Source organism: Habropoda laboriosa, unplaced genomic scaffold (assembly GCF_001263275.1).
Source record: "Habropoda laboriosa isolate 0110345459 unplaced genomic scaffold, ASM126327v1 scaffold346, whole genome shotgun sequence".
Taxonomy (NCBI): Eukaryota; Metazoa; Arthropoda; class Insecta; order Hymenoptera; family Apidae; genus Habropoda; species Habropoda laboriosa.
The window spans coordinates 1,093,822-1,108,647 of NW_017100529.1; the positions used below are offsets into that span (position 1 = coordinate 1,093,822).

The 14,826-nt window shown below is 38.9% G+C and overlaps 1 protein-coding gene across 1 annotated transcript in view; it reads left to right on the forward strand.

The window, feature by feature from the left end:
• Positions 1-14,826, forward strand: part of LOC108576557 — a 168,161-nt gene that overhangs the window by 121,494 nt on the left and 31,841 nt on the right. The window contains exons 13-16 of the mRNA XM_017939571.1: positions 68-535; positions 987-1,157; positions 2,681-2,818; positions 4,591-4,696. Coding sequence (XP_017795060.1) covers positions 68-535; positions 987-1,157; positions 2,681-2,818; positions 4,591-4,696 — 883 coding nt within the window. The remainder of the gene's footprint in view (positions 1-67; positions 536-986; positions 1,158-2,680; positions 2,819-4,590; positions 4,697-14,826) is intronic.

The following is a 14,826-nucleotide window of genomic DNA, read 5'->3' on the forward strand; positions in this document are numbered from 1 at the left end:
AACGCTCTCTCTCTCATGTTTCCCCCCCTTTTTTCTCCGTCTGTTCACATCGGTGCACGCGGTTTAGGGTCGCAAGAGCGGTGACTCGAGTTCGGAAGGCGTGAACGTGAACAATTCAGCGGGAAGCGACGGTAGCTCGTCGAATCAGCAACGGTCGCCACGAAAGGTGAACGGAAGTCGCGCGATGCGGACCATCTCGAGGGACTGTCACGGTCGTTTGACCACGCTCGTGAAATCTGGCTCGTTCTCCGGTTGTACCGCACACCAGCAACTCTCCGCAGAGAGGACGATCGTCAGCGATCCGACACCGCCGTTCAGGTTACCCTGCTGTACTTCGATGGCTTCCACGTCCGAGACAGAGGGCGAGGAGCAGCGTAATTGTACGCGGGGATGTTTCGCGTACGACGACAGCCTGCTCGATACCGTGCTGAGCAACAAGGAGCTGTGCAATCAGCAGCTGAACGTAGACAGCGACGTCGAAATGAACAGCCTCGGGAACAACTCGTTCTCCGAGCAGGCTTGGGATAATTATCAGGTAACCAGGTTCTCTACCTATCGTACGGAAAGATTCTTGCAGGGTTTCTCTTTTTTTTTTTGCACGCGCGCCTGTTTTTACTTCGATTGAGTTTTTTTTCTTTCTTGGCGATTCTGACGTTGCTTAACGAAGTCGAGTTGCGCGTAATTTGCTCCTTTATTTTTAGCATCGATAAGAATAATTAGAATTTCTGCAAATGATCTTTATTGTTACGGAATACGTTCGTAGGAAGAAAGCGCTCTGAGAATTAGATAGAGATCCCGATCCAAGTAATTTCAGACACAGTTGAAAGTTTCAGTGATAAATAGTAGTAGTTACAGTTTGTTTCAACGAACGATCCACTGTTTATTTCGAGTAGTGTATTAATATCGATAATTGAAGCTAATGATGTTTACTAGTGAATGAAGTTCGCGCCCGATGACTCATTCTTAAATTGATCTCTTTCCAATAGGAGAAGTATATGAGCGAGCCATACAGCGAAGCGCCAGACGTAGAAACGGCACGAAGATTGCTGGACTTTGGGGACGATTACCGAAACTTCCTCGATAGTCAGTCCGATTGTGCATCCAGTATGAGCGCGGTACCCGCTAGTTCTCCGCTGCCTAGAAGTCGTATGCATCATGTACGTTCCATTCTATTATTCTTACTTGATCAAGTGTCCATATTTTTTCTGTGACACCCACAACTGCTATGTATATATCACTTTGCACACTGGACTTTCGCTATTTAGTACATAGTACGGGTGATTACGTGGTGTCATTTGTTAATCAACGATTGTATCGTTAAAATCGACATTGGTATCCAAGCCTATACGAAGTAGCTCTTTAAGAAAAAGCAGTGTCTAATTATCCACACAATGTGTTCGTCTACCTTATTCTCTTTTGCCAGTCAAAGCTATAATTAATTAACCTCGATACATTACGGTTTGTGCCTTTGAACTATAATGTCACGAATACCGGTGTCGTATTTTATAGAAATAAAAATAAAGAAGAATCGAACTGTTTGTGTATTGCTGCTGTACGAATGTAATTTCTCTGCAGCAAATAAAAAAATTGGTGGATTTGTGTGTTGAAGAAACAAAAAGAAGAAGCCATTCTTGATTATCTGCAATAAATTCATTTTTACCTAAGTAACCTTACGCCGAATTATTACCTTGCACCAGATATACATTTTCTTTTTTTTTTCTACTCTTGTTACATATCATCCGACGCGTGAATTATTCACGAGTTTCTTTTCTATTCATCTCGAGTGTAACTCGAATGTAACGATCGTTGGATAGCACTTTCTAGCCAGCGTCCGTTCGTGTACAACACACGGTGCTATCTTGAGAAGAAATTTTCTTTCACGCAGCACATTTCTCCGTTCAATCTCTCTCTCCGTCTCTTATCATACATTCTCTGAGACGAACGCGTCTCTCTGCGACGATGATATCTTAACGAGGATAAACGATGTAATTACAGATATAGCCGGTGCTGCTAAAGCTGTCTCGCAGACGGTATCTAGAGCAAGATTTGATGATGACATACTGAACGCGCACTTATATACTATGAATTGCACTAATGTCGGATGAAAATTCTTTTTACGCATTTCCATGACTTTATTGATTTTGCAACGTGTTCCAAATCGTTTCTAGTTGCCCGTAAAATTATATATTAAAGTTTCGTTTGCAAATTGACAGTGATTGGTCAAGAAATTATCTATCGTGCGTAACTTGGACGTTGAAGACACGTTGAAAATGAAGTTAGTTAGCATCGGAATTATTCCTCTTCGTCCGTTATCTCGACTCCACTAAATCATAGATAACTGTGTCCCGAAAAATTCGTCCTTGATTCAAACGGGTTTCGCGCGCCACCGACAGCAGACAGACCAAATTGTCGTCGTTCAGCTTCTACGCTTCACTCCGATATCTTCCGTCCAGTGGTACACATTCGTCGCTTTAAAAATTTCCAAATAATCCTCCGATAACTTACCTTTCGTTTACCACTGATTTGCATTAACTACAAATTCCCACTTTCACACCGACAACAACTTGGATCAACACACACGCTGATCCACGAATGAAATTAACAACGTAACGTCGATGAATAATACCACTTCTCGTTTAACAAACACTAGGCGACTAAATTCACGGCAAATTTGTTGCAGGAGATAATCGATACCACGGAAGACAGCGACAGCGACGTGGAGGACATCCGGAACGTGGTCGAGAAGTCGCAGTCACAGTTGGCACTCGCGGAAAATTTATTCTCGAGGTCGAACAACGGCACGATGCCGGATGATTGCGTACGTATAACAGATATGACGTTGCTGATGATGCATAAGATGTACATAATGTTTGAGAGTCTGTTGAGAAGCTTGAAGCTATTCTTTTCGCGCTTCTATCTGAAGGAACTTCTCCCTGCTTTTAGCATAGCACGCATGTGCGAACGCATGAAATATTTTCTCGTGAATTTGGTTTCGTCTGTGTCGCGCAATTAAGGAAGAATAAAGATTGATTCGCCTCCTGTGCTTCACTGCTTCTTCTTTTTTTCACGCTTTCAGTTTTAATCACGGGAATACACGTTGCCGGTTCACGCTTGCGAGATAGGATTCTGTAATATAATTAATTACGACGAACGAGTGCTTCGAAACTGTGTGTGGTTGTGTGTGCGTGTGTTGAAACAATACACCGGTGCTTCTCGCTTTTATCCGTTTTGTACGCTGATTCTTAGGTCTTTCCGTTGACGACGCGGTTGTCGAGCGTTGCTTTCGACAGGTAATTTACGCGCATTTGTAAGTTCAGGCAGATTATTTCGCGAGTATATGGACAGTATGTTGTGTAATAGATGGACATACTTATATGTTGCTTTTAAGTATCGTTTGGAGAATTGATAGAATGGTAAATATTGTACAATGGTAAATAAAGCTGTTCTTATTAAAAACATCGAATTTAATACGAGTAGGAGTTTGTGTTTCTATTTATGCGTTTGTGCTTCTTCACCCGATTTGCCCTTTTTGAGAATACAAACTTTTATCGTTAAATAAGAAACGTTCCAAAATAATGCGTATTGAAATTGTTGGAAAGATAAATAGGTCACCACTTATAAACCTAATAAAGAGTCACGATTCTCGGTATACACAGATATAGGAAGAAAAGGCTGCGTGTAATAACATCTCCTTGCATGTTTACTATTCTGTCCTTACCCTGCTTTTTCAATGTGTGCTCACAAATCACAGAGACAAATACCAGAGCTGGTGTTTATGTTTCTGGCTTGCTTCGTGGACAGCTCCATGTTGCTTATTGCAAAGGAAGGAGAATCATTGGGCCGCTGCTTTTGAGTGCTGAGTTAGAAGGTATAGTTGTGGTATTCAAGGCTTTTCATAATTTAACTGTGCTGTAAAACGTAGACTCTTGCATGTTTACTGCTTTCAAGAATTGCAGTAGTTGAGGCAGAGTAGTTGAATAATTAGATCAATTCAAAGGTCATTATACAGTATGGGCCAGTGTAACTTTCAAGTCACATACTAATATATCGATATTTTATTAAATAATTGAACTTTCTTCCACAAAATGGCATAAACGTCTTGTTGTACAATGTCTCCTTATTAACCAGTAACTTTCTTGATAACCGTTATTACTTCAAAGTTACAATACGTATTCGTTATGATAAAATTGTGGAAACTGCTGAATTCACTGTTATTCTGTATTTATAGGTCGATATTTGCTAATTTTACGTTACATAAATTCTTTTACAGTCAAGAAAAATATTCGGCCCATAGAGGGTTAATATGTCCGAAAAATGTGTACAACATTAACATAATTAGAATAATTAAAGTATTGTAGTTTATCTTTGATGAATTAGATGTATTTCATCTCCCATAATTTCTTCAATTCTGCTAATATTTTGAGCAATATTGTCGCAATAAAATGGAATTCCACATGCATGCTTCATCTGAATGCAGAAAAGTCAAGGAATGCTCAATCTGGTTTCATGGAATGTTGCTAGAGTGTACTGCTTTGTAATCCTAGTAAAATTCACAGAATTCGTAGATTGATGTAGATTTTTCTGTTGTAGACTGAAGTCGAGCGCGCGTGTAGAGAAAACATGCGATGCCTTCACGCGTTATTGGAGTCCGTCACCAATTCGTTCCGCAGCGAAAAATACGTGAAACAAATACGTGGTAAGTACAACAATCAAATTGAACGTCGATCATTTTCTATTTCGCTGTCGTACATGGCCGCTGTATTAGTTACCGCTCTGAGCGGACTTGTCTTTTTGCTTCTCTCTTAATTCTCCCGATTCGATCCCTTCTAAAAACTAAAGAGTTGACTCCGTCTTAAAAATCCTACGAAAGGAGGAAGACTGGAGTCGGAAAGAGCGCTGTCCTTGTAAGATCAGTGATCAATTTAAGTTCTTTCTTGTGATCGAAATTTTTCACAAACAACGTCTGAAACGTTTCATGTATATATACATATATATTTTGCGAAAGAAAATCTTCCATTGAGATTTCAGCGTTTCTTAACGTACACGTTGAGAAAGCTACTCGAGCAGATTTCTTCTGTAGTTGTTAAAAAGATGTAAATCAAACGTGTGACATTCTGGTTACTTGAAATTTGATTAGGAGAGACTTATAATCTTAATGTTTAAGTTAACTTTACTTGCAGGATGTTAATTAAATCGTTATTTCATAAGAGTGGTAACTAACAGACGAAATCTTACGTACTTAACAATCTAGATCTTTAAGCCAGATTAAGTTCGATATCTCGTTAAACTGCAGCGTGTGTACATACTTTTGTAAGTCGCTTACAAAGACTGATATGCAAAGTATTAGCATGTACGCATTCTTTCGCTTTCGATGTACTTCGTGAACAACGTACACCCGAGAAGTGTATGCATTTGAAGCGATGTTAGTGATACTGTCGTAACTATAGTCAACCCAGAAATCTTGTGTACGTATCTTCAAGAATGAACAATGTAAAGAAACAGACAAAAAAAAAAAAAGAAATGACCAAGTGAATCAAATTAATTTGTAATGTTGATGTAATTAATATTTAATTCTCTTGTGATACGTTTGCTCAAATGTATATACAAAGGATAGATAGAAATCTCCAATGATCGATTAACTAGAGGCTCGAGACTCTTAAGATCGGGACATTATTTAAACAATGGCTTGCGCACAGACGCAATGTATGATACAATAATATACAGGGTGTTTGGTAACTGGTGGTACAAGCGAAAAGGGGGTGATTCTACATGAAAGAATAAGTCGAAAATATAGAATAAACATTTTTCGTTTGTGGCTTTGCTTTCGAGAAAATCGACTTTAAATTTTCGTCGAGTACGCATGCACCCTACTATGCCGTGGATGAATGGATCTCGACGTTCGGTGTACGGTGGCCAGCATTTTCAACAATTTTTGCATTAATAAAGTAAATCTTGATAATTACATGCTTTATTATTACTCATAAACCTACGACATATGGTCTATATCGAGATCCGTTCATCCACGACATAGTAGGGTGCATGCGTACTCGAAGAAAATTCAAAGTCGATTTTCTCGAAAACAAAGCCTCAAACGAAAAATGTTTATTCTATATTTTCGACGCGAACTGTTCTTGCACATTTATGTCCATTTTGAACGATAGATAGTATTAAAAAAGAAAAATACCATTTTACCACGTGTAAAGTGTATTTTGAATATGCTCGAAGTAACAGAAAGATGCGAGGCAATATAATTTTTTTCTTTTTAAACAAAATAGTCTCTAGATAGTGTGAAATCTTTTCGTTTAGAAACGGTTAAGTTTACGAATGTTATTACGAAAAATTTTGTTCCGTTAATTTTATCGTGTGCTGATTAAATGTGCAAATCCTTGCGAGAGGAAACGCAAATTGTACGCATCTGCCTTTTACAGGATGGAACAATATTGGGATTTTTCTCTAACGTCGCTCGTTTGTACAATTTAATTTTTAATCCATACTTTTTTTCTTTGTTAGTGTTTTGTTTTGTTGTTGTTTTTTTTCCTCCTCGCCTTTCTTACCAACGAGCACATTTGCGAAAATGTGACGCACCTTTAGAGTATTTTCATTTTTAGTTGACTTTTGTATACCGTTCATATTGTAATCATTATTGTAATAAACACTGCTTTGTTGTGGCTTCTTACTAATTATTCTCTTGTTTCTTTTTCCACCTACAGAGAATACGTTTCGATCGCTGGTCCGTATTTTGATCAATTTTCATTCTAGAAATTTTCACGCAGAACATATTCATTCGTAGCTGTTTCGTTGTGTATCAAAGGGATACGTAACTTCGCTGAATGAACTCGACACAGGGATCAGTATAATTATGCACGGCTACAATTGAGAATTAACGGAGTCTGGTTTATTTGTCGGAATTACACGGTTCTCGTTTTAATTATGCACGTGAGTTCCTCGAACAGTAAACGTCCAAGTGCTATTAATTTAGCGAATTTATGGGCAACTTTTTGCAAACGTTTATCCACTTTCAGCGCGAGACGTCTGGAAAAACGTATTCCGTGTAGCAGCGGAACGAATTTTCTTAATTGCTTAGAACAAGTAGATACCAGGCGGGGGAAAGCAGCAGTGACTTCGGTTACATTGCATACAGTCTTAACACGATTTCAATCTGAAATATAGCGAGGATTCGAGGCGTAAATATAAACCGAACGGAAATTGCAACACGTTCTTTTGCATTCGGTACGATAACAGGCTTTCGATTCAATTTACGAACCAGAATCGAGCAAGTACTTGATTGTACATGGAGCTCCACTATCTTCTTGGTATTTTGTATTTTGATCAATGCGTCGCCTATAGATTGTGAATTTTTACTTTCAGGAATCTCGTTCTCTTTCTTTAGATAGAGTAGCGTAGATATTATCAGTTTTACGTTATAAGATAACACTGATTTGGTGGAAGAATTTGAAAGATTCTACAGGTAATTCTGTCTGGACAGGTGAGTCGAAAGTGTGAAGTGAGATTTTGTCGTATGAAGTTTCATTCTCGAATAAGTCGATGTTGAAATTTGAATAAGGGTGTTCGTATGAAAACACTCAACAGGTAAGCTCCTGTTGTCTTGGTGGAAAAATCATTCCTCAATAGAGGACAGTATTTGTTTCACATTTATTCTTCATTATCGTACACGATAAATTTCTAGCATCTATTTACTCGAATACTTCGAGAAGCATAACATTTTCGACTTATTTTTTCACGTAGAATCTTTCCATTCTCTATTTTCACCCTGTAAACAGACATGTATTCCCCTCGAAATTAACTGGACCTTTAAACCATTAAACCTCGACCATAAATTATTAGGTCGTGCGATATGGAATGCAGAATTTCTAATCATTGACTGCTCTTACGTTAACCTTTTAGATACTATAGTGGCTTTCGTGGATAGCACCAATTTGGACGGTACGACACTATAGTGACTTTCGTGGATATCATGATTTTCGACGGTATTATACGTTTTTTGCTTTATTTCGCATCCTGGCAATATCGAAGCTGTCGTTGAAGAGTACACGTGTCAGAGAATCGTCATTTTTGTGCCATCCGCGGCCAGGCGCGCGCCGTCTCAGGGGTAACCCACTTGCGGACGAGCGCGCCGTACCTAAAAGGTTAACTTCGAATTCGTACAATTGTTGGTAAGTTACTTTTAGGAAATCTAAGTGCAATGTTTAAAAAACGATTTCCATTCCTTGCTGAAATTTTGCACATCTCAAAAACAATCGAAAATCGTCTCATCGTACCTAAAGCAAGAAAATTAAAGCATCGAACGAAGCTCATTCAGCTCGAAGCATGAAAGCCCATCAAACCGATCACAATAATATCTTCATTAAACTGAAACAATGCTCGATTCACCTAACAATCACCTAAACGCACCCCGGTTCACCTGAAAAAACCCGAGCACACTCGCAAACAAGAAGATCGATCCCTGAACGAGCCCGGAGTTCTAATTCCACCGTCCATTAAACAAACGTTGAACTCTCTCGTCCGTTCTTCTTCCTTGGAGCCAGTAAACGATTATCGGCGACCGGCTGAATCAAGCTCTCTTCGCCTGCCTCGAAGGGAAATACGATTAGAGAGAAGACCGGTCGATTGTTTGGACGCGGTAATACGGACACGGAGAGCGTGTGGGTGCAACCGCGTAGGAGTGCTTGTTGCGAGTGCACCGGTGCACCTTCGTCTATCTCACCTTATATGAAGCACTACAACAACCGAGACCGGACTTACACGAATCCGGTACTCGGCTGTTCTCGCGCTCGGTTCGCGGGAGAATCGACGGACTCGCCGCGTGGACCACGGAGCTCAGTAGCTCGGTTTTCGTGGCCGCGAGTCCCCGCGGCTCTCTCTCCTTCGCTCCTCTCGAACCTTTCTTTTCCGCGCTCAACAGCTGATCCACCACGCGCCATTTGACGTTTCGACAGCCGTCGCTGTTACTACGCGTTTCCGCGACGAATTCCTGGTTGGTTGGGTTAATTAGATCGGCGACTTGATCGTTCGTGCTTGAAAAGTAACGTTCGTAAGGTTGACCGGGAGAGTGTGAGAATTGGTATTTGACGAGGTGGAGATTCTGAAGAAGAGATTCGATGGTTTTGGTACTCTTGTGTTGGTGGGAATTTGGGAATATATTTTGAGTTAAATCTGTTATTTTTGGTAAATTGGAATCTTTGAGAAGAGTTTTTAACGTGGTTTGAGTATGAAATCGGAGGTGAATATTCTGAGAAAGAAATTTCGTGGAATTTAGTATTTTTGTGTTCTTTACAAATTTGAAATTAGATGTGATATCTTTGAACGTGGTTCGGGTATGAATTTTTCAAGTCTACGCAACTTTAGAATGGGATCTTGCTTGGAGAAGTAGGAAGAAAGAGAGAATTTTCAAGTTTGTTTCAAGTGAGATCGTAAAGTGCGGCAAATTAGAGAACGGCTGTAGCGTGGCTTGTGATGAAGTTTGCAAAAATGGAGGAGGATACTGTGAGGAAAGATGCACCGGATACCTGTTATACGTACCAGGAGATTATCGCGAAGGATCAGCCGGATGATGCTTGTACGTACGTTTCCGTATATGCTAGATCCTCCATCCGTAAATCCTTTTACATAAATGTTAGGCTAGCTAGTCGCGTACAAGTAGTTCAAGTGTACGTTAATCTTGGAATGTTAACAACACTCTTGGGTGGAAATATTGGCACATTTGAAATGCAGAAGTATTTGTTCTTTTTTTATTCATTATGAACTGTAAAATTGATGAAGGAATTATCAGTTTAACCCCCTGTAATCTGATTTTTCTTCGTTCACGAGAAGAAGAAATGAAATTCTGATTGGAGAAGCAAGAATTAATTAATTATTTAATTAATAAAGCATTTCAGGATTAATACTGAATTATACGATATATGGTACGTCACACTGGGACCAGAATACTTTCTAATTCCGAATTCTTCGACTCAATTTTGTTCGTCAAGTTGGAGGTCGTTTTGGATTGAAAAATATACTACAATTAAGTATTTTTGGTAATTAAGGAACACAGAAAGGTATCTGTAATTTAAACGTATCTTTTCCCCCAAATTTTATTTTTTTCCCGGCAATTCACTTGAGAATTTCGGTAATTAATTTTTCCGGGAAATTAAGGTACTGAAGAGTTTCAAAAATTTCTACTTTCAGGCAGTCGAGATATTTGAAAATTTGAAATTTCTCGCGTCTGCAGGTTGCAATATTTAAGAATCGCAAAATTTCTCTGATTTGTATGCAATTCGGAAATTTCGTAAATTTCACGTTTCTTATTTTAAGTATCGCAAATTGCAAACGTAAATATCGGTGTCACGATGTAACTCCACTCGTTCAGCACCTTGTTTCGTTAAACATCGTAAAATTCAATTTAGCTCGTATTTCGTTGGAATTATCTCAACATACCGTTACCCCAAATTTCTACCGTTTGTTTTCAACGCCGTTCTGCTTTCGTTCAAACACAATATTTCGATCTGACATCATCTCCCGGAAGATAACCTCGTATTCTTCTCCGTCAGCGTTCCGTTACCTGTCGTATCGGTTGCTCGTGTTCGTTTCGTTGTCCCATCGGAACCAACTAAATCGTCGCTGTTACTCGAACTCTGTTGCTTGATTTTACCAGATCGGAATCTTCATTGACAATTTTATCGTCGCGCAGAAACTGGTCGAGGCGGACGTGGGACTGAAACTACGCAGCTCGTGAACTGCGTGACGCGATTTCTGCGAATGTCTGTCGATTTGTGTCAGTGTTCATGCACGTTTTTCTTTTCCTAAATTTTTCCAATGTTTCTGTTTCTCGAAATTTTTCCATTCTTCTACATTTCTTCTATTTCTCTAATTTCACTAATTTTCTATTTTTCTTAACGCTCGTGTCTGTTTTCTAATCCTTAACACATTCGCTTACTAGCCGATACATTCTGGACCGCATATGCTGCGTCGTTGGCAGCGAACAGAATTTTTCCACGAGAGACTTTTCGACGATTTCAAAAATTCGTAAAAATTGTGTTTAGTTAGAGTTCGATTTAAATATTGTTTCAAAAGTTTGACGTTTATTAAAAATTGTATTACATTGGTCGCGATGAACTTTGAGATATAAGAAAATAAAATGGAACTGAACGTGTTATGTACATTCCGATGATCACGATTTGAATATTATTATATAGGTTTTCCAGTGTTCGCTGGGTGTGGTGTAAGTCAGCTTGATTTTGTTAGCGCAATCGAAGTTAATAGTCAGCGTTGGCGTTAATACTAGTCCGCCCAGAGCTATCGATTGCTTTATTTTCTACTTATTACGTCGTTCGTAGATTCTGACGCGTACGTACGTGTCAGAGGTGGCAGAAGAAGTTGAATTCATGGTTAATTTTATCGCGGGCTTCCTTCTGACATAACTCCCAACTCTCCGTCTTTTCGTCCTTGAATTTTTGCCGGCAGACTCTGTGAAAAAAAAAAGACTAATGAATTCAATTCACGGAAGTGTGGTAGCGTGACGTAATACTTAATTAATGATAGAAGGAAATTATCGAATACCTGAATTGTTTTAGAATAACTTTTTCATATCTCGTTATTCTTTATTAAAATTTAAACTGTGAATGAAACAGTCGACAGGAATTTGGACGCAATACGGTTTTTAATTGAATAAAGTATCAAAATACCTAGAAAGATACTTTAGTAGGAAAATATAAAAAATTCGATAAATTCGTTTGCAAGCGATATTATTTTCAGCTGAATAAAATGTGTGAAAGTATTCAAAAACATACTTCAATAAATTTTGCAAATGTATTCGTGCATAAGTGATAAAATAAACTGTTCCATTTCCCGAGCAAAGAAGAAATAATAATAAGAAATTTTTCATAATCCTCGAGTTGCGAGAAGAAAATGTTTCAACACGACTCGAGTGCAAGAGGGTTAACTGTGTTTCAGTCCCACCGAACACGAAAACACGTATTATGCAAGAAGTATCAATGACAACGAAATCAGCGAATCGCAAAATAGGCCGGGCGGTCTCTTTCTAGTTCAAAGCCATCGCTCATTGCCAATCGCTATTAATAGCAATTTATCTGGCAATTTGCATTTACGTTACACAGAGTCACGTCACAGTTCCATCACGATCTGTTACAATACCTCATTCGAACGCGAATTCGTATTTGTTCGTTGATTGATTAGCCTCTTCGAGGTATCTTGCCTGGAAACCACAGAAGCCAAAGACGGCCGTTCAATTTTATTGCAAGGTAGCCACGAAGAGAGAGATGGTTTCTTGGCGAAGAATTAAAGTAGAAAGCCCGGGGAAAACACAATCGTTTCAGCGACCGTTTCTCCCTGGTCCCAAGATCCCGGTTCGATAGAAACTTTAGAAGGTACTTGATTAACGAGCTTGCATTCATTCTCGCGTTAACGTTGACCTGTTTCGACGTGGTCGCTTTCATAACACGCGGTGTTCTCGCGTGGTCGCACGTGGGTGCTCCTTAACCCTTTGAGGACGATAGACTCGTGTATGCGTTCGCGACCACGCTGTGAACGAAACCGGTAGGCTCGTATTTTTCAGCCTCCGTAGGCAAACTGGGTCGTTTGAGTCCGAACCTAATTTTTTTACTAATTTTCAAGCTTTCAAGAAGTTTGAAAAAATTCTGGAGTACTTACCGGATGTCTCTACTATGTTACGCAATTGTTCGTTAAAACGAATGTGTGAATTTTTTTTTTATAAAAATAAAAATTCGTTTGGGAGAAATGTGGGAGTATTTCACTTGGGTCGTTAAAGACCCAGATTTCCTGTGGAGGGCGAAGCAGTAAAAATAGTTGGCTGATCGTGAACTCGTGTATGTATATTTAGGAAAAATTAAATTTGAGGGAAATGTAATTTTGATACGATTTAGTTTAAGAAAAAGAAGTGAAAAAGTAGTGACCTAATTATGTGCTAAAGGGTTAGTTGCGTTGTTGAAGTATTGCATCTGTTAGAGGCCTGAACAATAACTTAAAATTCCAGGAATTAAAGAAAAATGAATGAAACCTCGCCTGAAAGATTCGTCTTTAACCCTTTCAGTACCATGTAATGCTACTGAAGTTATTTTATTAAATGTTTCTCGATGCCTCAAGATAAAAAATCGTACAAACTTAAGAAATAGGTAAAGTATAGATCTCCTCGACGTCGGCCATTTTGAATCCTGCATTTGATTACTAAAAGTTGTTATTATTTGAACAACAATTTGGAATTTACACCGTGACGTAATATGTTTAATACAATTTTTAAATGTAATCCTGCAACTACGGGAAACCATTTGAAATTTCACAAAAATTCGCGTTCGCCTCTATTGCGCAGGATCGCGGCGTTTAACGACCGAGGATCGCTCGACCGTTGGCCAATTAACGGCTGTAAATTATGCAAATTACGATCGAAAGCATTCGCGGTAGATAGGAGGAATAAATTTTTTTCGAACGAACGTCGTTAAAGGATTGAGACGCGTGGATTTCGAGATCCTTCGGAGGGCGTTAATTAATCATTAAGACGTGCTCGTATTCGTGATACGGAACGAGATATACCTCCTTTCTCGCGAGCTTATTTCCCTAACGTGATAAATGTTGAACACGCTTGGAGAAAGTCGTAATAATATGTATCGTTCGTGGAACGTTCGTGATTCTGTTCCGATGAAAAGATCCTCGTAAATCTGGTTATCGGTTTTTATTAAAAGGCCTTCATGCTTTTGCATCGCGGTTTAGGATGACTGTGATACTTGTGCAACAGTTAGGGTTCGTTGTGTTGCTTGGTCGTTTTGGACCGATGGGTTTGCTCGTTTCGCGATTTTATTGTGCGGCTGCGAATGTGAACACGCGAACGATAATTATCGCGTATGGTAATTTAGTTGTAGCCTGTGATTTACACGTTCGGGTAAAATAGAGTTTAACTATGTTTTATTCGATAAGTACGCTTACGGGTAGGAGATTATTAAGATGAATGAAGTATCGTTTTATTTGCTAGATTTTATTGCATCCGTGTGTACACGAGGTCGTGATAAAGAGAAAATAACGCGGAGAGTTATGAGTTCATAAAGAAACTGATAAATACTAGATGTGTTAACTTTGCTGGTAATCTTTATGGTAGTATTACTCTAACCTTTTGCATTGAAAACATTCGCATATTTACAGTTGCTTGGCTTTGTTTTAATAATATAAAGAAATCTTTATTTTGATATCTGAAGATAAATAATAACGATAAGGATAAAACTGTTCTTAAGAGAACAATGATATTCTGATACGCACTTCGATTACAAGTGTCAAAAACCTAACCTTCTTTTTCCTCGTAAGAACGAAACGAGCGAACGCGTTAAAGCCGAGAGATTCTTTCACAAATGTTAACATAACCTACATTCCTGATCGAATAGACTTTTACAAATAATTCGTATTCTACTTACAGATTGTAATTCAGATTCAAAGGCAGCCTTCCATTTATCATCGCTTGTCATTTTCACCGTTTTAAAGTTGAAAAAACAACACACTAGATATCTCACGATACATCCGCGATGTACTAATAACACTTATCATGCTCGTTTCATTTGCCCTTATTCACTGAACTGTTTTGGAATAATCTTGCGATCTTCGATTTCCAAGATGAATCACTTCCCTTGCAGAGGCGAACGTTTAACAATTTTTCCATCATTTTCCATATAAACAATCCCACTTAACGATCAGAAAATAATACGCAGGAACGTTTCTGCGAGAGAGATGATTCGTCGAATTTCCACGTTCCACTTTATCGAAGACGTTCCACACGAGGGAGGGAAAAAATATAGTCGCCGGAAGAGA